This window comes from Struthio camelus, chromosome 2, assembly GCF_040807025.1.
Source record: "Struthio camelus isolate bStrCam1 chromosome 2, bStrCam1.hap1, whole genome shotgun sequence".
NCBI lineage: Eukaryota > Metazoa > Chordata > Aves > Struthioniformes > Struthionidae > Struthio > Struthio camelus.
The window spans coordinates 121,920,761-121,946,370 of NC_090943.1; the positions used below are offsets into that span (position 1 = coordinate 121,920,761).

General features: G+C 40.0%; 1 protein-coding gene across 14 annotated transcripts in view; it reads right to left on the bottom strand.

Annotated features, from left to right (window-relative positions):
• The window catches only part of ZNF521 (zinc finger protein 521), a 232,803-nt gene that overhangs the window by 116,445 nt on the left and 90,748 nt on the right, over positions 1 to 25,610 (bottom strand). For 10 of the 14 annotated variants that reach the window (XM_068932404.1, XM_068932398.1, XM_068932396.1 and 7 more), the window contains 2 exons: positions 18,745 to 22,097; positions 2,351 to 2,435 (listed from right to left, as the gene is read on the bottom strand). In XM_068932404.1, coding sequence (XP_068788505.1) covers positions 2,351 to 2,435; positions 18,745 to 22,097 — 3,438 coding nt within the window. Of the gene's footprint in view, positions 1 to 2,350; positions 2,436 to 12,424; positions 13,312 to 14,412; positions 22,098 to 25,610 lie in introns of those variants that run through there. The other 4 variants (XM_068932407.1, XM_068932399.1, XM_068932397.1 and 1 more) reach the window with 2 other exon arrangements.

The window sequence follows — 25,610 nt, forward strand, 5'->3', positions numbered from 1 at the left end:
TGCACCTTTCCCTCTAGACAGAAGATGGCCTTGGAAAAAGGCCTGTGAACAATGATGCAAATTAAAGGGAGGAGTGAAATTAGAAAGATAGTTAAGGATTAAAGGGCCAACTGGCAGTGAGAAGGCTAATAGAATTGGAGATCAGAAATTATTTTTCCTTGTGCTTCGAATTCTGAGGTCACATTCAAAACTCTCAGGAACAAAATGCTGACATTCCTTTTACTCTACCCCAGCATAAATCCCCTTGCATTTGCTTAATCGAGGCTTCATCAATAGGAGCTGCACTGTTAAGTCTGGAAGTGCAGATAAGAATCTTCCACTGAACACAGATTACCACAAGCACAACCAGCAAATCTCCCTGCAGGTTTTGCAAGCTACTTTTTTATTTCACTGGGAAGATTTTATATTAAGCCAACGTAAATCTGTGTCACTATGGTTATGTCATGAAGCAATGTCATGCATGATTAGATATAACATAAGCAAAAACAATTAGATGTTTTATGTTTTTTAAACGATTCTCTTTCTCATTCAACCTCATCCAACTTTTAGGAATAAAATATAAGCAGTTAATAGCTCAGTTTAAGGAAACCTCAGTCTTTTCAGATCTGCAGGCTGACACTAACTGGATTTGTCTTGCTTTACTTACTCCCTCCTCCCTTCTCTCCTTCCAGTCCAACCCTTTACTAAAACTCATCCAGAAAATAAAATAAATAAATACGAAAATCTGAGTATTTCATGAAAGGAGAGGAACGCTCTGCTGAAATAGGAGAGAGCTGGGAAGTGGGTGTCAAGGAAACACACCACTGACATTCCAGCATCACCCTTACCCACAAAGTGTTCTTTCCATTCCAGGATCCACTATGTGCTGCAATTAAGAACATGTCAAACACCACATCCAAAGAAAACAACAGAAATGGTGAGTTCTGTTGTTGGTAATAGACTATTTTTAAATTCCACGTTACTGACCCAGATTGAATACTGTGAAGCAGTTCAAAGTATTTAATCCCCAAAGACACAAAAATATCAAAACTAAGGCTTAATCCAACAGGCAAATCACTTAGCTGCTTTACAAAACCAGCTTCTCACTTGCGCTTATTAATTTTATGAAGAGCGTATAACATGTTCATGCTCTACATGTGCTAAAACTTATTAACAAAGTACCTAGAAAAATGAGCTATTAAGTTTTGGCAGGTAATTTTTACAGTGCAGCCAAATTGCTTGGGCTCATGGAAGAAATTTTCAAGTTACTTTACTAGCACCAAGCAAGTGTTTTTGAGTTATAAAATTAAAAAACCCTAAAACTTCTTTTCTGTTGGATATGTGATTACTGACTTCTACATCATACGGTTCCTTATGTGTTTAGCTGCATTTATTATTGTAGCAAGAAAAACAGTGTTAAGCAAAGTAGGAGTATAAAACCAATGGTAGCCCTTTCTGTCTTCAAATATGAAATTTGGAGAAGAAGCTAAAAACAAAATGAGACAACGCTGGCAATGTTATCTTATCAGTGGGCAAATGATGTGCTTGATAAATTTAACTGGCTGATAGAACTCTTAGAGCTATTACTGAGTGGTTACCAAATTGAAAACATTATGGGTAATCCTAGGGGAATAAGAAAATAATAGGAAGATACGAACATCAATGAAAAAGCAGCTTTTGTTTTATTCCAACTTACAACTGTAGCAGCCTTGTAAATATCAAGCCATGTTTGCATCACAAATCCTAAAAGATTTGTTCAAATGCTTGTACCTTGAAGAGCAGATTCCATTACTGAAAACTACAATTCCTTATTTTTTAAAATAAATGATAGCTTTTAATTGTCTATAGGTACACTCAGGATTGTTTCCAAATTGCTCAAACACAACAAAAAATACTATTTTATGGCCATTTGAATTATGTATGTTTCCTAATGACAAAAACTCACCAGTTTTGATTTTGGATGAAGGTGCTTGAGAAGTACACAGTAGTATCATTACCATAATAAGTTCTGAAATTAAAACCTGCCTAAAACTCTACGGAAAGCTATCATCCAGTTCATTAACTATTCCTGTTAGTTTGTTTTCAATAATGCAAAAATGATTAGAAGTTTAATTTGCTAATCACCTGTGTTTTGACTGGTAGTGGATATATAATTCTCTGCAGAAGTCTAAACTAGCCCTTGCAGAAAATAAAATATGCTAATGATTTATCAAGTCTAATAATATGAATAAAAAAATCAATCACACCTAGGTTAATCATTGATGGATGCACAATTAATTTCTCCTTAACTCTGTTTAATTTTAGAGGCAATGATGATCATGAGTAAGAGAAATGGCTATCTGTCTTTGAGAAGGTTTAGCGCTTCACTTACCAATCATGTGGTTTGCAACATGAACTTGGATATCCCATTCATTGTAGAAAACCATCTGACATTTGATGCACTGGTAGGTCTTCTTCTAAAGAAATAAGGGTAGATAAAATTTACTGAAACATACAATTGGAACCATTTCATTATAACTTAAAATGCTGAGGTTAAAGTGGTCATTTAAAGCTCTCCAGCAGTGTTTTCATTAAGTTTTAATTATTAACAATAAATAACAACACTCTGCAGTTCTGCAGCACCTTACGTCTGATTTTCTTGAAATTCTCTACAGACTGTTTTTTTTCAGCTTCCTAACTCCATGGACAGACCAATACTGCTAAAACGTCAGCTTTATATTCAAGGAAAGCAAAATGCAATGAGTATATTTGGGATGTGATTGAAATAGCACTAAAATAGATGTGAATCCTTCCTTTTTACATCAATGGATTGGCCCCACTCTGGAACTGCAGTGAAGCCAGGAATAGAACCAAAGTATCAAAAATCTGTTTCCTCCTCCTTCTTGACTGGGCTGTACAGTCTCCTCCGCACCATACATTTTAACCGATCTATCACGTTGCCAGGAGGGAAAAATCCTTGCCAGTCTGGACAAATGTTACTGTAGTCAGGCAGTAGTTCCAACATCCCCTGGGAAGCCCATACTAAAACGGGGAAGGCTAGTTAGAAACCAACCAAAGAGCCACTCTACTGGCCACTTTAGATTGGGCCTAACTTGCTTACAAATCATTGTGTATACAGATCAAATTTCATTACAAGAAAGGAAATGCGTTACTTTTTACTCTCTTTGTGTTAGTGGAAAGTCTTTCACTGATGTTTTGGTGTCTTCTGAATTAGCTCTGCTATTTCACTTTTCTACAAAATATACCACTTGTCCAAAACATGCTACAGATTAAGCAACAATATCCTAAGAACATGATTTTATTTTCTATTATTTTCTTGACCTAAACTAGTCAGAGATTTGATATCGGAAAGCACGACTTTAAAAGCTAAATCTAAGAGCACATTCAAAATGTAAAGCTCAATGATGAATCAGCAGGAAGAAACAGCCAATAAGATTTTGCTTTTTTTAATCCTAAGACCTTAAATCTACAATCACCTAAGCATCTAATGAGACAACCCAGATTCATAAAATTATGAAAACTGCACTGAAATTATTCAACTGCAAAATTACAGTATGAAGGACTAAAGACTTAAGGTAACAAGCCTGGAGAGCTCAACTATTGTTTTGAACATGCAATGAATACAAGATAAATCCTAAACTGGCACATCAGGCCAGTAATTCAAGAGGCAAGTATCTTTATAAAGCCACAGGAACTTTGCCTATATTAGCCACAAAAAAAAGATTTTTTTAAAAAATGAAAAGTTCAAAAAAGGCTGATACAAACGTAATAACTGCAGTTTTATAATATATTTCAGCTGGGGAAGAAGCAGGGTTCACCAGCTAACGTGCAATGAAAAATACAGCTTGCCTTGTGTATAGCTAACTTTTGAAGAGTATTATGTAGCAGATGTTACCTTTTATGTTAAAAAAGTCTTTTTTCTGAATCTAAACATTCTTGAAGACTTGCTGGATATTCTGTTAGTGCCTAAATTTGGATGCCCTGTCCCAGACAGACAAAGTGTCTCTCCATTAAGCATCTTCCTACTCCAAGCCTGTAGGTAGAAACTCAAAAGACTTTTTCAACACACGTCATCTTTTCTTACCAAGTTAACTGTAGTATCAGTGACTAATCAAAGTCGACTCTGAAATTAAGTGTTCCTGTGGGCTTCTCTTTACAAATCTCCTATTGCTCCTGATACTCAGAGGCTATTATATTTTTCTTGATGACAGTAACAAAATGTGTTGTGTTGCTTCTCAGTGGAATCAACCATAAGCCTTTTTTGCTGTTTTTCATTTAAATCAACTTCAGTTTTCTGAAATGTAACCAACTTAAATCCCTATGTAGAGAAATGAAATCAACGGACACCCAGAAAACAAATCTGCTTTGATTTAGTTTTACAATTACAATTTGAAAAGCCTCCTGTTTAAAAAGATCCAATATTTTTTCTCTTGTTTTTGGTTGTTGTCACCATACTGGTAATATTGCTAAAAATTCAGATGCGGTCCAAAAACTTACTATTATGTGTTGGCAAATTTAACCTTGCCATACTATATCTAGATCTATCAAAGACCTCTAAATAATGACAGTCACGATCAAAGATTTATTACGCTAAGCTCTTTACAAGATGCTTTTTGATGCTGACATATAGAACAACAATACTGCATAAATAACAATCACTCTCCCTTTTTTTAAAACATTGTTTCCCTTTAGAACTAGTTAGAAAATATTTCTTACTCCCTGATGACTGGCACTATATATTGTTTATTAGCATACCCCTAGCATTATTCCTGATATGTGACTTTGTTCAAAAACAAAGAAACATAAACTTAATGGCTGGTCTTTTCTCTTGTTAGCACAGCAATAAAGAGTGCATGTCAAGAATTGTCGGCAAAATTATGACTGATGTACATAACGACAAAACATATAAAGGCTGGGTTTTTTTGAAGTCTAATGCCAAAAAACAAACTCATTTGACAACAACTATAGCAAAAAAAAAAAAATTACTAGCACTTGCTAGCCTCTTCAAAATGATCTGACATATTTGCAATATCACACAGAGGTTTTCTTTTTATCATGAAGGAAGGAATGTTTTTGTGACTGCTGCTTGATCAAAAACTAGTTCTTTTTTGTTCCTAAACATATTCTAAAATGTTAACATCAACTTTTATTAACTCAAAACACAGTCATCTCAAAGTGTCTAAACCTGTGTATGGATAAGTTTTGATTTTAAAAGCAATTCAGTAAATGCCGCGTACTCTTAGATTTTGAACATGATCAAACGCAGTTCTTTTCACACCACTGTGAACAAGCAGCATGTCGGTATTTCTATGCGTTTCAGGTTCTGCAGAAGCCCTGTGTCCCTGCCGGAGTGACAGCTCGCTCTCACCAGCCTGGCCGGGACCACGGGATGCCTGACTGCTCACGGGAGCTCCTGGCTCAGATGTGCAGATGTGCTTGGGACTGGTCCCGAATCCCTGCCAGGGGGAGACCCAAGAGGAGACCGTGTTTCCACAAAGGTGAAACTTAGAGGAAGAAGATAGGAATGGGCCCTGGGGTATCACAGCTCCATGTCCCTTGTCTGGATAAACAGGGGGGAAGACTTGCTTGCATAGTACTGCATGGCAGAAAAATAGCGTTGTGACTGAAAAAGCCATTTTCGACTCCCAGGAGGCTTCCAGCTACACAGGAAGGCCAAGCTGCACACAGAAAGCCACGTGGCACTTCGACAGCCATCCCTGACGAAACTCGCTGTGGCTGCTCACAGGGACGCAGCCCTCCAGCACCCACGCAGGAATCAGCAGGACAGAGCGGGCGCCCAGGCCTTCCTGCTCCAGCTCTATGTGGGGATGGTGAGGGACAGCTGGTGGCAGGTACGTCCCTACCTGCCACCATCAAGTTTCCTGACAGAGACGGCAGCTGGCCAAGGTCCTCATTCTCTCGCCAAACACTAAAGTGGGTTGACGTGCATTTATTGCTGTTAGAGTGACTTCACATTAGCTCCAGTTGGAAAAATATGCACGAAAGGAAACGTGGACAAATCAAAGGAAACGAAAATCCACCATGAACAGGTTTCTCCATTTTCTGGTGCTCCAACCAAGTAAAAAGAAGACAATAACCTTTTGCATCTGAAGTGGCTTTTTTTGTTCTCATGAACGAATATTAGCAAAATGCTAATATGTATTTTTCCCATTTGTTTTCACACTTAGGAAAAAAAATATTTTTAATTTTTCTTACATATTTGCTGATGTGGAGGAGGGCACTGAAAAATAAAATTTTTTTTCAGGAGGCTTTTTTGAACAAAATTACCTTATATCAATTCAATTTCTACATTTTTGAAAATTATTTGCTAGTGTTTGAGATTTTAATTGTACTTTTACTGTGATCTCCAGTGACTTTTCAAATATAAGTCCCTTCAGAAGCAAAATGTGTCTAGTCATGTTTCACTTTAAATCTGACGCCCAAGTCATTACTGGGGCCACTCAAAATTGCCCTAGAAGAAAAAGCTTGGAGTAAATGACTCACAAGAGCGCTGGGCAGTCTGGTTGCTTCTTGCTCTCTTCTTGTTCTTTTTCAATCCTGTCTTCAGACCCAATTTAAAGCTTTTCGGAATGCAGAGCTTCTCTGTGAGTACATTTAATGAGCTTTGGATCAGGCCTTCGATCCACGTAGCGCATATGTATGTCTCTCTCCAACCTTTGGAATAATTAATGTCACCTAGACCTTTAATTACTGTCCTGATCCTCACTTGTCACTTCAGTTTTCAGAATTTCCTCGCTATAAAGGTGCTCAAACTGTCTATGCCATGTCAAATGGGGCTATGCTGAGTCTATAAAAGGCCCAAGAATATAGTCTTTTCAATCAATACTTCAGTTCTGCGTCCCAGAATTTTATCTGCTTTCAAAAACAATACAAAACAACTAATAAACACTCTACCAGGGATTTATAGTTCTATTCACAACTACATTAGATCCTTCTGTGTAGCCTTCTGTGCCCTGTGACTATATGGGGTATCCATATCTTTTTCTACTCCTTAATCTCCTATTACTTGAAAATAACTTGCATATGCTACTTATCTGCCCATGCTCCACCTCCTTGTCAAAGTCATTCTGAATTTTACCACCTGCTTATTTTGTTCTGACATTTCCCCAGTTTTGTACTGTCATTGAATTTCATCACCTTACTACTTATTCTTTCTTCCAGACTACTGATAGGCTGCATACATTCAACAACATTGGTGCAAATGATGATTCTTAAGGCTTTCCATTATTCACATCCTTCCAACCTAACCTATTTCAATTCACAAGACTCATATGCGTTCCTTATCCAAGTTACTGTTTCTTTTCTTTTTTAATCAAATAAAGTAGCTGTCCCTTTGCCATACTTATCCAACAGATTAGTTTTTTGTGCTATACTGTTTGAAAAGTGTTCCTAAAATACTGGTAAATCATGTTTATAGGCTCCTCTGTCTGTACTTGTGGCTACTCTCCCAAAATACTCTTATCAAAAATTTTAGGCATGATACTCCCTTTGTAAATTTTTGTCCTCTATTCTTCATTAAATTTAAACTTTCTAGGTGTTCTTCTATCATGTCTGATTAGCCTTTCTCTCATCTTCCTCACTGTTTAAAAACTCATGTAATTTCACGCATAATCCTCACATCCCCTGTTAAATATCCGTTAACAGTATCCTCTTCGAAGGCTGCTGATACTTCTTCTGTTTCCTAAAAAGGACTGTAAATATGTCTGCTTAATGTTTCCTTTTATCTTCATCTGAGAGTTTGGAGATGAATCTTCTTCTGGCTTTGTAAGTCACTTTTGGTATGCTATATTGCATTATATCACACTGAGTTCAAATCTCTTTCCTCTCTGTGGGCAGAATATGCTACAAGCTCCAAGTCAAAGCATTTTTCTCAACAATATTAGTTTCCTTGATTACCTATACCATTTTTAGGTCTCCCATATCGCCCTGCTAACTGAATACTTTTTCCCTATATGAAGTAACCAAAAATGCGTCTTACAGCTTCTAAAGCACTGTGCCTTCGGTCTCTCTTTTGTGCATTCACGCTTGTGAGCATCCCTTATTTACTCTATACTCCTTCCAGACCTCTCTTGCACACAATAGTTCTACCTCCAAAAATGGCTTTGATGTGTACTGTTCAGCTAACAATAATCTCCCGTTTACAACTAGGTAAAGTGTTTACCCTTCTTACACCAGGAAAGCGGACTTTCAATGTTTTTTTCACTCCTCAAATTCAGCACAGACCAAGGGCATGGACCGATGATACAGCCAGAGTCAACTTACTGCTGCCAAAATAGAGTGATCCCACACTACCCACATCCTCAAATTCCCTTCTCCCAGGCCATTATTCACTCCCATTGTTTCCCTCTTATTAAATCCAGGATGGAGCTGATTCAACCTGCTAAACCAACAGAAAGGTAACCTGAAAAGAGAAAGTATGTTCCATATTTGTGCTCCCAGCAAGTCATATGCAAAACCAAGTTAAAATTTGCACACTAACTACAGCAACTTGTCTCGCTGCAAGCTGATTTTTCACATTATTTTTTTTTAAACGTTAGCAGTGTGCTTGGCCGTGTATAAGACACAAAAGTAAGCATGGTCCCAACACTGAAGAGCTTATTTGTCCACTTACTCATTCTTCATCATAGCTCAGATTATTTTTGACAGTACCTTAATTGAGGATTTCTTTTCTATCTTCCTGGATGCTTATTTTGTCAACCTTAAGCTTTCAAGGAACTAAGCATATGTTAGACAGTTTCACTGCATAGTTAGCTATTTATCTCGCTTATGGGGCACTGTCAGCTTGCGTTTTTTCTGAATTGACTAACTGTTAAATCTTCCCATTGCTAATAGAACACCCTTTAATTAGTATTTCCTGACTGCTTTAAAAACATGTTCTTAATGATTTTATGAAGATTTTTGTGTTCTTCTGCTTTTGCTTAGCAGGGTCTAAAGTATAATAAGGTCTGAGTGCACATGCCTAGAAACAGAATACAATCAATCCTATAAGGTAAGCAAAATGAAAAATGGAGAAAAACATATTTTTCCTAATTTCTTTCATTACAGTTGCTTTTTGCTTTAGTGCACAAAGTGTATTCAGGCTGAAATATGAATATTCGTTCTACTGGCACTTCCTTCCCTATAGTAAGGGAAGTTCTTCTTACAGTCTGCTGTTCTGTCTTTCACCTTTACGTTCTGGATTCTGCATATACTCGTGCTTCTCTTCAATGTCTCAGTTACAAACCTTTTCTTCCCCTAGCTGGTAAAGAGCATTAGCTTGCAATATCTCACATCCTTACACAGAAAGTACCACATCTTGCAGCATTTTTAAATAGCATCTCTTCCATTCAAGCTCACTAATCCGTTAACACTTTCTATGTCTGAAAACTCACTACTGAAGTGAGGGAACTATCAGAAAAGTGACTCTTGACCCTGGCAGCATGCAGCTGTATATTTATTTTCTCTCAATTACTTTATATCAGATTTACATAGTTAATGAGCACAAACAGCTTTAAGCACTGTGAATTTGATCTGGGATGTGAAAAACAAATATGCTTCTTTTTGTCTTTCTATCCTAGGGTTCAATCCCGGGTGAGGATGGGCCTCTGAACACTGTGACTTTAAGTGCTAAGCAGCGCTCAGGAATCAGGAGCCGACTGTGTCAACAACTGAACTCTTTATCAGCATCCCGACGTATTTCTGTCTCCTTACATTGCACTTAAAATTGAAGGCGGCTGCCAGTCCGAGAACCTCCTGAGCCAGAGAGCTGCTCTGATATCAAGAAGCATCCCAGCATTCAGCATCTCAGTATCAGAGCAGCTACGCACTACGGACAATAAAGAGAAATTACAATTGAGACTGCATTAATAATTTTGCAGCTGATGTGGCATCAAAGCACAAGCAGTAAAGCATGACTTGGCAGGTCTGAGATATGCAAGAAACTCATGTTCTGACTAAGCTGATAGACTGAGTGATTTTTTTCCACCTCTTTTTCCCTTTGTTTTAAAAAAGGCATACTGAGACAGACCGTCATTCAGTAAAGCCACTACTTTCTTCACCAACAATCAGCAACAGATGTAGCCCAATAAAATTAATAGTTTGCAAGTATGCACAAGAGAATACTCTTTTGTCTCTTTTCTCCATCACAAATTTTGTAAAAGCTCTCTGGATTTTAACAGAAAGGCAAAATTGGGGGCCTTTTTATATACCTTTATTTTGCTTATGTAATTAAAAGACTAAAAGCACTTTTCTCCCACTCTACACAAAGAGAGACTGGAAAATTAATGCTGATTAATTTCACTTTCTGAAAGCGAGGTTCAGGACCTTTTCCTTGCCTTACTTGTCCACTTTCAACTCAATGTGCATGCCTGAAGAATTCTGGGCTATATTTTACCAAGAAACTCAGTCATACAGAATAGAACTTCTGCTCAAAAATATGCAATATTAATATTAATGTACAGACAGAAATATATTACTTATACATAATATATAAGAAATTAATTTTCATTGAAATATTAGGAGGAGGATTAAACCCTTAGATGCTTCTCATGCAATTAGCTCTGCATTTGTGGAGGTCAATGGGACTGCATAAACGAAGGCTCCACATGATACACTGGCTAGGCTGGAGTTTTACAAAGGTTTGTCTACACAGAGAAATATGCTAGGAACAGAATACTACAATCGCAGTGTTGTAATTATAATATTGCTCTATATGGACACTCTTAGGCCACATCAATGTTAACAAATCTACTGGTAGCATCTGAGCTGGCATACAGCTGCTGACATTGCGACGACGCTTGACTGCGTGCCCAGCTGGAAAACCTCCGCTGGGGCAGCCCAACTGCCCAAGGAAGCGGTGTACCAGCAAAATAAGCATCCCACTGAGCCAGACTTCATCACTAGCCACAATGATTTCTATATAGTAATTTTTCTTGGTAAGGCATATTCACTTTCCTCTCAGGGAATTATAGAAACTTCCCACCATTCCCTCTGTCCCATTTCATCATCTTTTACTTTCATATTACTTCTTAAAATTCTAGCAGTTCCTCTTGGGTACATCCTGTAATAAACCCATTTCTTTTTGCATGGGGCTTCAGTCTGCCATTTCCCCATCAGAAAAAAGAGACCACTCAATTTGTTTCAGAAACAGAATGTCACACTCCTATATTTGCAGGACTTCAGCCACCATCACATGGACTGCCAGCTGTGAAGCAGGGAACATAAGAAAACTGAGGAGCTACGGTTAAGGCAGATAGTTCAGGCAAATCACCAAGTGTTGCAAACATTCTCTGACTAAGCTTACAAAATAAGCACCAAGCAGCAGAACAGGATCAACTGCAAATTTGTGACCCTCAGTGATGGTTGCAGGATCTTCATATGCAGACAGCTGTGTTTCCTAGAGTTTAGTGCTGAATTTATTCCAGCTATCAGAGAAGAAAACAAAAAAAAAAAAGACTGTTTTGGCAGTGGAAAAACAGACACAAAAGGAAATCTGGAAGCTTGCAGCCTCAGATCAGTTTGTGTTGGTGAACAACCCCATTTCCTATTGGAAAATGTAGAGGAAGAGGTGGCCTTCCAGATACAAAAAGCCATTAGGTGTGCCTTTTCGCACAGAACAGTGAATCCAGGTAACAGGCAAGAAACAGAGGAAATCCATCCCATATAGGATACCAAAACTGTGGAGGCATGACTGAAGGGGACAAATAGCCCCCTTCTCTCCTACATCCCACCTTGTTTTTCAGTGCACAAGCAACAAGCAAGTTTTTAATGGCTCTATGTGTAACAGTGGCTCCTTGGAGACATTTCCTAGGCATTAGGAATGATCAATGAACGAGACTTGCATCCTGAGGAATGCAGACCTTTAATAAAAACTGCAGGCAGGGTCATTTTCCCCAGATTGGCTCACTGTTACTGGTAAAACTGTACTGAGAAGCTCAACATCAGGAGAAGCCCTACCCTTTCATTCCCTGGCTTATAAAGCCACATTCTAGCAACAAAGCTTTAACCACTAAGGAAGAACAGGATAACATGAATGTGCATCTGGTAGGCCAAAAGGCTGGTGAAAATGCCCACGGCAAGACACGTGCTTCTGCTGTCATATCTGCAATTGTATTTTATACAATAATTTTTGAAGCAATGCAGAAAATGGAACAAATGGAAGACAGTGATCGGTAACGGAAAAAAGTATCCTCTGATCTTGAACAACCAAGCGTAAGATCAATTACCAGCCACCACAGAGCTGTGGGAGGTCAAAAGAAGAGGACTCTAACAAGATGCCAAGTATCAGGTGGTTGATTTGTGTTCATTTTGCATAACTTCATGAAATCAGCAGTACCAGTACTATAGGTTCATTTTAAATTAATGATTAGCCCATTTGATGTCACCAGTGGCAGAGTAACAAATTTGGGTGTTACATTTGTTGTGTGAGATAAATAATACAGATGTTACGTATAACAACTTTATTGGACAGTAGTAAAGAAACCCAACAACACGTCTTAAAACATTTACAGGCATGTAAGAAGTTGTTCTGTGAGCAACAGAAAGACCATGGCTTCTTATAGCTTCATTTCTTGTAACTGACTTTTTCGTAAAAAACAGGTATGAACTTCAGTTAAAGCCATCTTCCTGGTTTGGTTCTCTACAAGGCCTCTTTCCTTTTGAATTCTATCACCTACCTGCTCGTCTACCTTCCTAAAAGCTGTAAAAACTTTATGGGGTTTGAGATTCCTATTCATCTATGAAGTTGCCGTTGAAACCGGCCAAGAGTGGTTCAAACGTTAGTGGGGCAAGAGAGGGAACTCTCTAGAGGTATGCAGACGAAAAGAGACATGTAATGGCTTCCCACATCTTGTTTCCAAAGATAACCAGGCTAGAAAACTAGTGCAAATTGCTTGCTGTTCCTACCTGCACCTGAGATTGGTGTATGAATACTCATCAGAGTTTTGATTTTCTACCAGGGCTGAGTGGAAGGGAAACTGTGGCTTGTAAATACTGTGTATTTGGCCAGCAGATCCATATACAGGGAAAGCCCCATAAGAACAGTGGGCTGCATAGTCGACCTGCTGAAACATACAGCTTAGGATGTTTTGTCTCATAATGATTTGTGGAATCCACACTTGCCCTCTCTGGAGATGCTTAATGTCTTCATTCGCTTTCCTATGCCTCTCTCCAGTGCTGTTTTTCTTCAAGCAGGCACTCCCCCCACTGCATTGTTTCACAGAGATCTTGACTTGGGGCTCTTGTGAAGTCTGGAGAACACGTCATCCTTCTTCCTCTGATGCAAAGCTGTCCACAGGTGTGGAGAAGGTGCCTCTCATTCCCCAATCAAAGCCTCTGAGAAATAACAAGACAGGCAAGCAGTATTAGATTTTAATGACTAGGAGACAGGACACTAAGCAAGAAAACTCACTACAGTTATTCCTCTTGCTTCTGTTCAACAGCTCTCAGCCAACACATGGAGTTCCACATGGAGCTGGAGACAAAATTCATGATGTGTATGAAAAGGTGGGAAGTCTGCTGCATAACTCCGGTAGGATTTACAGCAACAGTATAATAAGTAACAGCATCCTTGTTAAATTCAGAGAAGACTCTGCCTGAGAGCTCACTACTAAAGGTGCAAAGACCAAGAGAAGAGAAATGTTTAAGCCCATGTCCTGCCAGCAGCTCCACAACACTGAAGTCAGTTAGAAACGTGAAGGTGGCCTACTGTGGCAAGAAAACTAGGGTAGCTCTTCCTAGAAATACATGGTTATGCCTTAAATAATACTTTCTTGGAAACAGTGTGAAAATGATGCCAGAAGACAAGAAGGATAGATTTAGGGAGCTCATTCAGAAACTCTTCAAGCAGAAAATATGTTTGCCACAGATTGCAAGGCTAAATCTCTGCACCAGCAACAAAACTTCTTTACCTCTTTCTGCCCCTGAATCCAAAATCCAGCATGAAAATCATTTGTTCTGGGCCTGGATTCACTGGCAGGAAACCCAAGGCACTACTTTTTATGTTTACATTACAAGTTTATGTGCTTATTCATAAAAATCCTGTAGTCTCAATGATCAGCTCGGATTGCTGAGGAGAATTATTTTAATTTCTTTATGTATTTCAATTAAATGCACGACTATTGATTTCAGTGCATTTTTTCAGTTAAAAGCATACTGATTTATGTTGCTAAAAATGCTATTGCCTGCCCTGCCAAAAGCATGCATCTGGGAACATTTCTGGGTTGCTCATAGTCTTTTCTCTCCTCTTTCCGCCTCCAACTGCCAGTGCATGCTATTGAAACAAACCAGCTACTTCAAAAGGCAGTTCCTGTTCTCCATCTTTGTGAGTTTGGCAGCATTTTGAAAAAGGGGGAGGAATAGGAACAGAAGAAAGGTAGATTCAGGGCCCATGAATAAAGAGGAGAAAAAAACGTAATGGTAAAATAATACACCTACCTGAACTTCATTCTTTCTCCCCTGGTGACACCACTTCTGGACTCATCTGAGCTGGAGTAAGTTGAGTCTCAAGGAGCCATCAGCTCTCCACAGTATCTGAATCCTTTGACACCTGTCTCCACAAGCTCATTGTTAGCCTGTGCTGTCAGGGCTCCTTCCAGAATGGTGCTGTGACGTGCCCAGCGTCCCTTGCTGTGACATGCCCATCCTGGCATCCAGCTCTGCACAAGAGCAACAGGACAGAAGGGGCAGCCCCAGATTCCCACTTATCCTCTTTTTTAGCTGTTTGACCGCTGCTAGTTCTTCTCTCCTTTGTCCAGTGCCTTTGATCCTCCCTGCTACAGTGAGCCTCTGCAAGTCTTCTGCAACAGCTAAATATGCATCTTTATTCCTGCAGCAATTTGGCAGTGTACTTCTCAGGACCAGAAAACCCAGGATGTTCTTGTATTATTAATGAAAGACTGTCTGCATTGCCACAGGTAATAGAGTATTCACTTGAGCTTCGCATTCATGGAACAAAGTGATACATAACTTAAGCTACTCACAGAATCAAATATGCTTGCTGAGCATCTACTCTGGATGTTACCAAGAGGACCCGAAACGGAGCATCGCTGCACACATGGATACACTAACATAAAGTAGGTTTTACCAGTAAACTGTTGGTGTAGGCTGGAGTCCATTCCCTCCTCCCCTCGACATCCAAGCAATTAGCAGTATGATTATTATTATTGGTTATGCATGTACAGAAGTCTCGAAGTTTAAAAAGTAAAGACATACATTTACACTGAGTCAGGAGTTCTCTCATTAGGTGCATGACAACAGATTAAGGAGGAACAAGAGAAGTAAGGCTCCAGCTCTTTTGGAACACTGCTCTTCATCTTTCCAATGCTTTACAAAAGTTCATTGTTATTAAGCATGGTAACACACTTTTCAGGTAAGTAGCTATCACTCTTATTTTCTCCATAAGGAAAACGAGGCAGAGATGTTCAAGTGGACTGGTCCAAGTCAACAGAGAATATGAGTGATAGAAAAAGGACTGAGACCTGCTTCCCAAATCACTGTCAGATCAAACATTGCTCTCCGCTTTTAAACGTTAACTATCACCTAGATTATTATTCTAGCCTAACAGTGTGTTTGCAATAAATTAGGATCTTTACAAGACATCTACAGCCAGAACCGAGCATCTCATCAAGCTCAAAGAATAAGTTAGAGAGGCTCCAATTTTAGAGTTCTTCCTACAGTTATCCCACCCGCAATCTGCCTGTTTAACTCATAAGTTATGGGTACCAGATTCAGTAATATCATGGGCTTAACGAGTTCCAACCTGTTCCCTGAGTTGTAGCTGATGAGCATTGCCCATCATTTCCCATCCCAGCTGAAAGATAAAATATATCAGCTAACTCTCAGTGGAGGTGATTAAGATCAACAAATTTCACTTAGCAAGTAAGGAGACCTCAGAAGGCATACGTCTGATGACATTATGCCATATTAAGGCAATCACACCCAATCATATTTTCAAGTACAAGCTACAAAAGAAAGAGAAGTTTTCTAGTTCTACAATGAGAATACTTGACAAAGAAGCCATAAGTCACATATTTTAGTGTTACCTTTTCTCTCAAAAATGTATTTTCAAGTACGCTTACCATAGCAATCTAATAGGAGTAACAAAGGGTATTCAGCACTATTAATAGTCAGACAACTGCTCTCCACATTCTTCTTGCTTCTAGAGTGAAATGTTCTTTCAGTCAAGTTGGACATCTCAAACCACGTGACTTTCAAAAAAGCAGATGAAATCTTCACTTCTCTAATACCATTACTATTTTTTGGTTGAAAATTTGGTGAAAACAGCATGTTTAAATCGCTGCTGTCAAAATCATATTTAATTCAACAAATATCCTTCCTAGTGTCGTACCAAAGCCACTGATTAATAACAACTTTTAGAAATCCAATTTGCTTTTACTGTTTGTGTTATATGCTTATGTTTTCATTTCTCTCAGCCTGGACATCAAATCTATACTGTTAAACATTTGTGTATTACCACTTTCACTTTTGATTCTCATGGCTACAATATTTGGGTCACTGCAATTTGAAACCAGCAATATCTGTTAGGGAAATAAATTATCTTTCAAGATTTCACAAAAATGCATTTATGGTTTCTAGAAGTACTAATGCTCTATTAGGAACTTGATAGCTTTGTGCCTAGAACCACAGACACTGAAGAATCAGTTTACAAGCTCTGAGTGGAAGGGCAAATGGCGATTTGAAAGCATGCAAATGCTACTCACAAATCTTGCTGTAGTTTAAAAGGCTTTTTTATCTTAAATATTTTTTTCAAATAAAAATCAAAAAGACTGAGGCAGTAAATCCATTCAGAGTAGAAACACAATGCCAAACAGAAGATACAAGAACTCTGATTATACATGATCTAAGTCCAAGAAGATTCACTGATGCTACTGAAGACCTCAAATCACCCACCAAAGATCCCCAAATCTCTTTCTCTAGAGGTTACAAGCAAGAGAAAGCCAAGTTGGAAACATCTTATCATGGTAACTGTCTTAACACATGTGATTCTGGTCATGCTAGAGGCAGCGGGAACTGGCTTTGAACATGATGGAGAAGAGAGAGATTTCAAGTAATCGCAAATACTACTGTGGAAAGATGAAAGAGCAACTAGGATGACTCTGAACTTATCACAAACATACAGCTGGTCATTCCATGATTCCTACACACAAAGATACAGCAGTACTACAGGATCATGAAGGGCGAGAACAGCACGTAATAAAAACTATTCCTTTTCCCTCTTATTTGCAAATGAGATTTTCATGAAGCTTGCAGTTCTCAGTCTTTTTAAAATGATCTGCCCCTCCTATAAACTCCACACCAAATCCCATTCCCCAGCTGCCCCCCTACCCTTGCAAACTGCAGATTCGCAGTCCTGGGCAACCTGCTCTAGCTGACCCTGCTTGAGCAAAGGGTCTGGAGCACATGATCTACAGAGGTCTCTGCCAAACCCCAACTAGTGTGTGAGCCTGTGAAAGCATCCACCTTACCAGGTGGACGTACCCTGCCTGGTGCCTGGAGTCTCCCAACTCCATTTCCTCCTTGGTGGCACTTCAGGCCCTGGGCTGCCTCAGTGGCCTCCTCCCAGCTTATCTCCAGCTATGCTCTCAGTAGCAGCACGTTCGGGCATCCTTATGTATCTCCCCTCCTTCCTCCCTCCCGGCAGTTTGAACAACGCTGTATTGAATGACAGGCTAAGGGATTTCTTACCTACTAGACGGGCTCACAAACATGGAATGAGGAAGGTGATGGAAGAGCAGTTCCCTAACTACAGTGTACCCATACATATTCGTAGCAATGGGTAGCACCATGCTTCCGTCGTTTCAGGTTAAAAGCTTTCTTGAAACAATAGCTATTATTTCTTATAATTTCTGTGTGTTGTGTTTTTAGGCTTCCTGAACTTTTAAGGGCCATGACACAAGATACGAGGCCTAAAATACTAACTCTAACTCATCCTATTGATAATACTTCCGAAGACAAAACAGATTTCCTTCTCTTAGTACATGACTCCTCTCTCTCTTCCCAACCCATCATCCAGGTGTTATTGCTTGGTCACTGATGGCTGAGGAAGCAGATGAAATCTTTCAAAAGCTTGACCCTTTGTCTTCCTGAAACGCCTATTTACTTTCTGAGCTAAGCTGCATGGATGAGATTTTAATCATCATGCACTGAGTGTTTCAAGCACATCAGAAAGTTGTTCCTAAGGAACAGAAAGCAAACTAAAAGATGGAATTGCACCAGAAGGACTGATTTCCCAATTTACCTTAGGCCAGTGTTGCACTTCTACTTAATCAAAATATTCTAAAAGAGGGAAAATTAATATCTACAACACAATTTGCAAAAATAACCCCCAATTTGTTGTTCACAAATATTTTTTAAAAATTCACCCCTTATGCCAGCATTTTGGCTCACTATATTCTACTCCTCTGTCATTAACACTCTCTGCCGTAAGCACAACTCCTAGCTGGGGATTCCAATGTGTAACAAAGCTAAGATAAGATTCCAGATCTCAGTTGTGCTGGCATGAAGATAGGTCTCCTCAGTGACACAGAAGACAATATCCTAGGGAGACTGGAATTAGTCCTATTCTGCACTATTCAAGCCAAGATGTAAGGCAAATCAAGAAGCAAATAATTACTAGCTAATGGCTATGGATGGAAATGTAATATGTTTCAGCCTAAGCATTTCATGACAAGTGACAAAACGGCTTGAAAAAATGGGGATTTTTTCCAAAAGGGTGGAAGGTGTCAAGAGCAAAGAAAAAAGGGTTACCTCTTCAGATTGGGAGGGGCTGATTCTGGGCATTGGAGATACTTGTGGTGTTTTCAGCTGTGTACTGTTGCTGTCTGGAACAAGCTCTCTGTGGATGGACTGAATATGGTTTTGGAGTTCACTTTCTGATTCAAATTTAACATTGCAACTAGAACAGCGAGTCTTCAGTCCCCCTGCCTTGCTTTTGTTCTCAATGGAACTCAAGTTCTCATTTTGGCCCATGCCTTGTCTGTTACTGCTTGAAGGGATGTTGACACTTGGACTACCACTTTTACTGAGATTAACACAGCTAGCACACAGACCATACGGCAGACCGTTGATATCAAGTTTCACTAAATCCTGCTTTGAACGGAATTCCTTCAGGCAAGAAGCACACTTGTACAGTTTCTGGAGATGCTGTGCACGCCCTGTGGACTGCACGGCAGAACCATTTCCAGTTTTCTGCATGTGGAACGTCCCGTGGATTTTCAGTTCCAGCGTGGAGGTCACTGTTTGCATGCACACCACACAGCGAAACCCTGTCAAGGAGTTCCTCAAGTCAGGGTGCATTTGGCAATGCTCTAAAAATTCCTCCTCACTCTGGAGAGGCATCTTGCAAATCCTGCAGTTTCCAGTGTCCAGGCTCTTACTGTGTGTGACTTTATGTTCAGTAAGGGTCAGAAGAGAAGGAAACCGCTCGCCACAGATTGGGCACATATAATGTTTCACTGGTCCCAAGTGCGTCTGCATGTGTTCTCGGAGCCCGTTTTCAGAGAAGAATGTTCGAGAACACACATTACACTTGTAATTCCCTTTAATGAGTTCAGCCTTCTTCTTCACTATGGCACTTTCTCCGGGTCGAATGTTGTGGTCTCGAAGCTGGTGATTTTGCAGGAGAGTTTCCATTGTATAAGCTGCTCCGCAAATGTCACAGCCATACATGGGTTCAGATGTGTCAACATCTTCTTCGCTGCCATCATGACTGTTATGGGACTCCTGGCTATTTGTCAACAAGGTCTGGAGTTCCACTTCCTCTTTCTGAACCTGCTCGGATGCCCCATTTGTTCCACAGTTTGGAGGTTTGGTCTCAAAAACACAATGTTTTTCCCTTAAGTGCTTTTCCAGCAAGATGATAGCATGGAAAGCTTTGCTGCAGAACTTGCAGTTGTACTTCTTGCTGTGCGTAGTAATGTGACATTGTAGCTCCACCTCTGTACCAAAGGACTCACCACAGAAGATGCACTTGTGCACTTTGCCTTGGTTCTCCAGGTGGTTGTGTTTGACATGAAGCTGTAGGTCAGTCTCATTGCGGAAGTCCCAGTTACAAGACGTACATCTGTATACCTTCTTTTCGTTGCTGTGCTTCACAGCCAAGTGTAACTGAATGGAGACTTTGGAGTCAAAAACCTCTTGGCACAAGGTGCAGCGGAAGAATACAAATGTATGCATGTCCAGTAGGTGTTTCTGCAAGTCATCCACAGAAGTGAACTGCTTGTCACAGCTTTCACAGATGTAGTAGGTCGAGGTGATCATGAAATGAATGGTAACATGCTTCAGCAGGGACTCCTGATTTGGAAATTCCTTGTTGCACTGTGGGCAGGTCAGTTTTGGCAGCACAGTGTCGAGATGTGTTTTTAAATGAGTCTGAAAACCATCCAAGGAAGTATACTTAGCACCACACTGATTACAAATATATTCACCTGCAGGACGAGGAGGAGCACCCCCAACTGCCTGCATCATTTTTAAAGAGGTCTGCTCAATGGTTACAGGAGATAAGGGACTCATGGCTCTGGATTTTTTTCCATTGTGGATGTAATTCAGCGCCAAAGGAATGTTCTTATGGTTCTCCTTGATATGTTTGTTCAGTTTAAGAACACTATTAAATATTGGAGAGTTTGTACAGTAAGAACAAGAATACACTTCCACCACTGGATCTTTTGGGGTTCCAAGCACAGGGGAACCAAATCGGGAACTGCTAAGATCACAATGGACTTGTCTAATGTGCTCTTCCAGAGAAGAATCTGTAAGAAACCCCATATAGCAATGGGGACAAAAGAACGCATTACTGTCCTTAGCAGCAGGGTTGGCAAATCCATGAGAACATCGGATATGTTCTTGAAGAGTGTTGAGGTCATTGAACACCTCAGAGCAGAAGTTGCACTGGTATACCATGGCAGGCATGGTAGAAACAATCAGTGCTGGGTCTGGAGCTTCATGGACTTGCTTAAGATGTTCGTTCAGATTGTAGAGGGATGGCAAGACCTCCAAACAATACTGACAGATATGGGCTTGTTCAGGTTTATCTAAATGCATAGTTTTCAGGTGTATCTGCAAAACTGCAAGGCTGGAAAATAACTGTTTGTTGCAATAAATGCAGCTATAGGTAACTTTTGCTTGTTTACTTGAAGGGCCAGTGATATCCGGCACTTGCTGAGCTGCCCGCTTCCTTCCACGACCCTTTGGTATAGGGGGAGCCGTTTCCACCATTGTTGAACTATCCACTGAAAGATTTGAATCTGGAGTGGTGCTAGAGACTGAGGTGTAGCCCACGGTTACCAAAGATGGGCTGTTGCTGTGGTTGCATGACTCTGGCTGCTGGTGACTATCCATGTGGCTGTACAGCTCTTCCACAGTGTGAAAGTTCTCAGAGCAAATGCTGCATGAATTCTTCTTCTCACCATTATGAGCCTGCTCCATGTGATTTACCAGGGATGTTTCCTCTACAAAGAGTTCATGACAGTAAACACACTGAAGAGCAGATCGGTCTTCATTAGGGGAACACTCAGGGTGACATTCTGCAATGTGCTTCTGAAGATCTTCAGGAAAATCAAAGCCTTCTTCACACTGACTGCATTTCTGAGTGTCTTTCATTTTCCAGTCCTCCATCCGCGAGGCAGACTGAGAGCCATCTTTGTTCCTCTCATGGACCTGCATGTGACCATGCAGTGAACTAGACGACAGAAATCCACGTCTACAAATGGCACATTTATATGGCTTGTTGGACGTATGAGTCTTTAAGTGAATTTTAAGATGATCGCTCCTTGAGAACGCTGCATCACACTCACTGCAGTGATACTTCTTGTCTCCTGTGTGAAGCTTTATGTGGCGGTCCCTGCTGCGTTTGTGCTTGAAGAGACGACTGCAATACGTGCATTTGAAAGGGAGCTTGTCACTATGACTTTGCTCGTGGTGCTTTAAGTAGCTGAGGCGGCTGAACGATTTGTCGCAAAACTGGCATGGATAGGGCAACCCTGGGCCTCCTTCCTCCTCACCAAAATCACAACCTTCTCCATGGCTTGGGGAAGTCTGGTCTTTGCTAGAAGGTGATGATGCTGGCCATGAGCAGGTGGGGTCATCCTCAACATCCACTCCATCTGAAATGAGAAAGAAACGTTCCCACAAACTTAATCCCTACAACTCAAAGGAGACACCAAACCACATAAACAACATAGATGTGCTACTCCTAAATAGCTAAAAAATTCTCAGCTCAGACTAGGATGTTTCTTACCCCTGTACCAAATAGCTTCAAGACCACATTTATTTTTATCAGACTGTAAAACATTAAAAGTTATTAAATAGTTCTGTGCCTATATTACCTTTTTATTGCTTTTTTATCATTCTTTCTCAGTTGCAGGATATGTATTATACATTGACAACTTTATTAAAATGCAGATTTTAATATATTTAATGTTTCTTTTGTATCCATTGTAAAATGATTTGCATATTATTTGAGCATCTGAAGAGTCAAAGGAAAGGAAAAAATATTTCAGGAATGATTTAAAATTAATACAGTCAACCCACATGTCTAATATTTAATAAAAAAAATCCCCTCTGCTTTGCCACAGGTTTTTTTCCTCTTGATGTTCATTCTGAACGCAGAAATCTTTTAAAGGCTACCATTGAGAGAGACTTGTGTGTTATTCAAAAAAATGATATGAAAAATTAAAGGGGAGGAACAGGACAACAGTATCAAGTGTTGTTTTCTCTAATACAGTGCAACCAGATTTCTCCAATAACTATATACAATCCAGTTACTGAAAGCTAGCAGCAGGATCGTTAAATGTTCAAAACAAACTAACAAACCAACAGCCAGGATCAAGGAAAATGAGAAAGTTTCACAAGGGTCAGAAGTGAATAGCATTTTTTTTCTTTTTTAAGTTCAAGAGGTTGCCCACCATTTCTTCCTTTTTGCAAAAGCCTCAGCCAGCTGTACTTCCTTAGTTCAGCAGAACCTGTACTGTGAGGTGATCACAGACAAAGCAACTTGTAAAAAGCTGGAAACAGGAAAAATGATAAAGGATTATGGTAAAAGCTGAGAGATTTATGCGTAACAAAGAAAAGACAAAACAAGAATGCTAGCCAGATAATAAACTAAACTAATTATCTGTGCTGTTACGTCACCTCTGGATGGGGCAAGTTGTTTTTTTTTTTTAACAGGTGCACTCTGCAATTTTTGCAGCTTTTGCTCTAAAAGTGGAATACAACACTGCAATGACTACCTTTCTTTTAACCTAAAATTTCTTTTAAAATATTGAAAGAATGCTCGACCGACCACTCTGAAACAAATAGCCCTTTTATTCCTTCTCAGGGGCAGTACTTGGGGTTCCTTGGCATTTTAAAAGCAAAATTGACTACAATAGTAGCACAGAAAAAGACAAGCTAAAGCTTTTGAAAGGTATCTTTTTCTTCAGGTATTCTTGACAGTAAGTTTCTTAATATCTTCAGCCTCCTGTCAGAAATTTACTACACTAAAATGAAAGTTAGAGCTGGCTTATATTATGTAAACAAATTCCGAGCCTGCTTTCTTTAAGGTAACAAGATTTTACTAGATTATCAACCTCTCGCTTATCCACAGGAAACAGATGAGGATTCATTCCTTTCCTGCATCTAGAAACTGATGACAACACCATCTCCCTATCAATGCCAGATGGCAACCCTCTAACTCTGAGAAAACAACCAAACACCATTCCTGGATCTTTGCCCATTGCAACAATGCTTTGCAACACAAGTTGAAAACTGCAGGGTTTTTTATCCACTTGTTTACTTCTTGAAGAGGAGGGTTTCACAAATTACCCATACCTTTCACACGCACAAATATATCTATCGGTATTTACCTATGTATGAACTTGCACTAATGGTATATATTTAAATAAAAAAAGCAAACCTTAGCCTAAATATCATGTCTTTGAACTGCAAATAAAGGTATCTGCTTTCTTAAAAAAAAAAAAAAAACCTCCCTTACAGCTAAGGTACTATCATCTGCTAAAATGCTTAATAATGTACCGTAAGCAAAGTTATTCACTGTGATAGATACTAAATAATACTAGACAGCTGAGTTTTTAAATTGTTACATGAATGACTTCAATATTCCCAGGAGACTTTTGAAGTAAATCTACGCACTGTCCTTTCAAATTGCTGGGTTTGATTCTGAAACTAGAAATAATCAAAATAGTGGAAAAATTATACACAGAAAAAAAATCTTCATTCTTGCTCCTTTTTTAATTTTATTTTAACCAAAAATTTCCAGTGAGCTCTCTTAAGTGGAAAAACCTTTTGTCCTTTAAAAATCAAATATATTTCTGACATATGAACAGTGCCGGCAGATAAACAGAAATTTATGCCACGCAATTGAGCAAAGAAAAATAGTCTGCAACTGCCTAGGCTACACATTTTGTTATCACATTTAGTATTAAAATGCATATCCTGCACAGACATGATATATTATTGTATAAATGTTTAGAGGAATATATAGTAGTGTACTATCACTCACACAGCAGTAAATCACTTTCTTTCTGTGGCCACTGGCTGCCTGGTTTTACCTATTATTTAACTATTCCCTTTGGTTTCTGAATCTCCACAGGATGTCAGGCTGGCAGCAGGGTCAGGATCAAGCGCCGAGTGTGACCACTGTATAAGCACAGGGAGTCTCTTTTCCCCCACCCAATTCTCCTTGTTTGCTTGGGGTCCCCTCCTTTGGCTTTTATACAAGGCACAACAAGTGGAGGGGGGATAGTGTTACTGCAGCACAGACCTGGTTCTTACTTTCCAACTAGCAGGTATAAATGTTCCTGTATGTCACTCTATTGTTGAGTTTTTTAACCCCAGCCCAGAATGATTCTGCACAGTAATTGCAATTTTACATGAAATTTGAAAATCTTTTTCTGTACCTTTTCAGAGCTACAGAAGCGTCTATTCCTTCCAGTACCGCACGGGGAATTCCATGTATCGCACCATGTAGGACAACAGGATTTTCCTGAGAATGAGCGTAACAACTGAGCGGACACGTTTCCCGGCTTCCCCTCCCGGGGCGTGGGGCGGCCGCGGAGGGGGCACCGGGAGGCCAGGCGGGATGCTGCGGAAGCAGGGCCTCTGCGCTGCCTTTACACAAAGGCCCCCAAAGCGGGGCGGCTGTGCCAGCAACAACGCACGAAAGGACTTTTTAAACCTTGCTTGTGCTGTTCACGGAAACGGGTCACTGCAAATTAATTTTGCTATGCGGCTGCCAACCTGAACACTGGGAACATTGTGTCTGACGGCCCACGGCACGCAGCCCGTCTGGGGCTGTCGAAGAACGGACCCAAGGACAGCTATCGGAGAAGGAAATCTGGACTCAGAGCGACTGCCACAGTAGGACTCGAACATTGGCATTGCCTGTCCTTACCATCTCCCCACCCTTCCCTACAAAGATGCTGCACCAGAAATTTAAGGTGCAACTACTAAGGGCATCTATTTCAAAATGCCAATAACCCACGGCTTGCATAGGGTACTATGCTACCGCATCCTACGTACGCAGGCATCAGGGGAGTGAGTATGGCCTTCCAGCAGACAGGTGATCGCAGAGCCATCACGGAGGAGCTTGACTGCAGCTCCCCGCAGCTCAGCAGCCG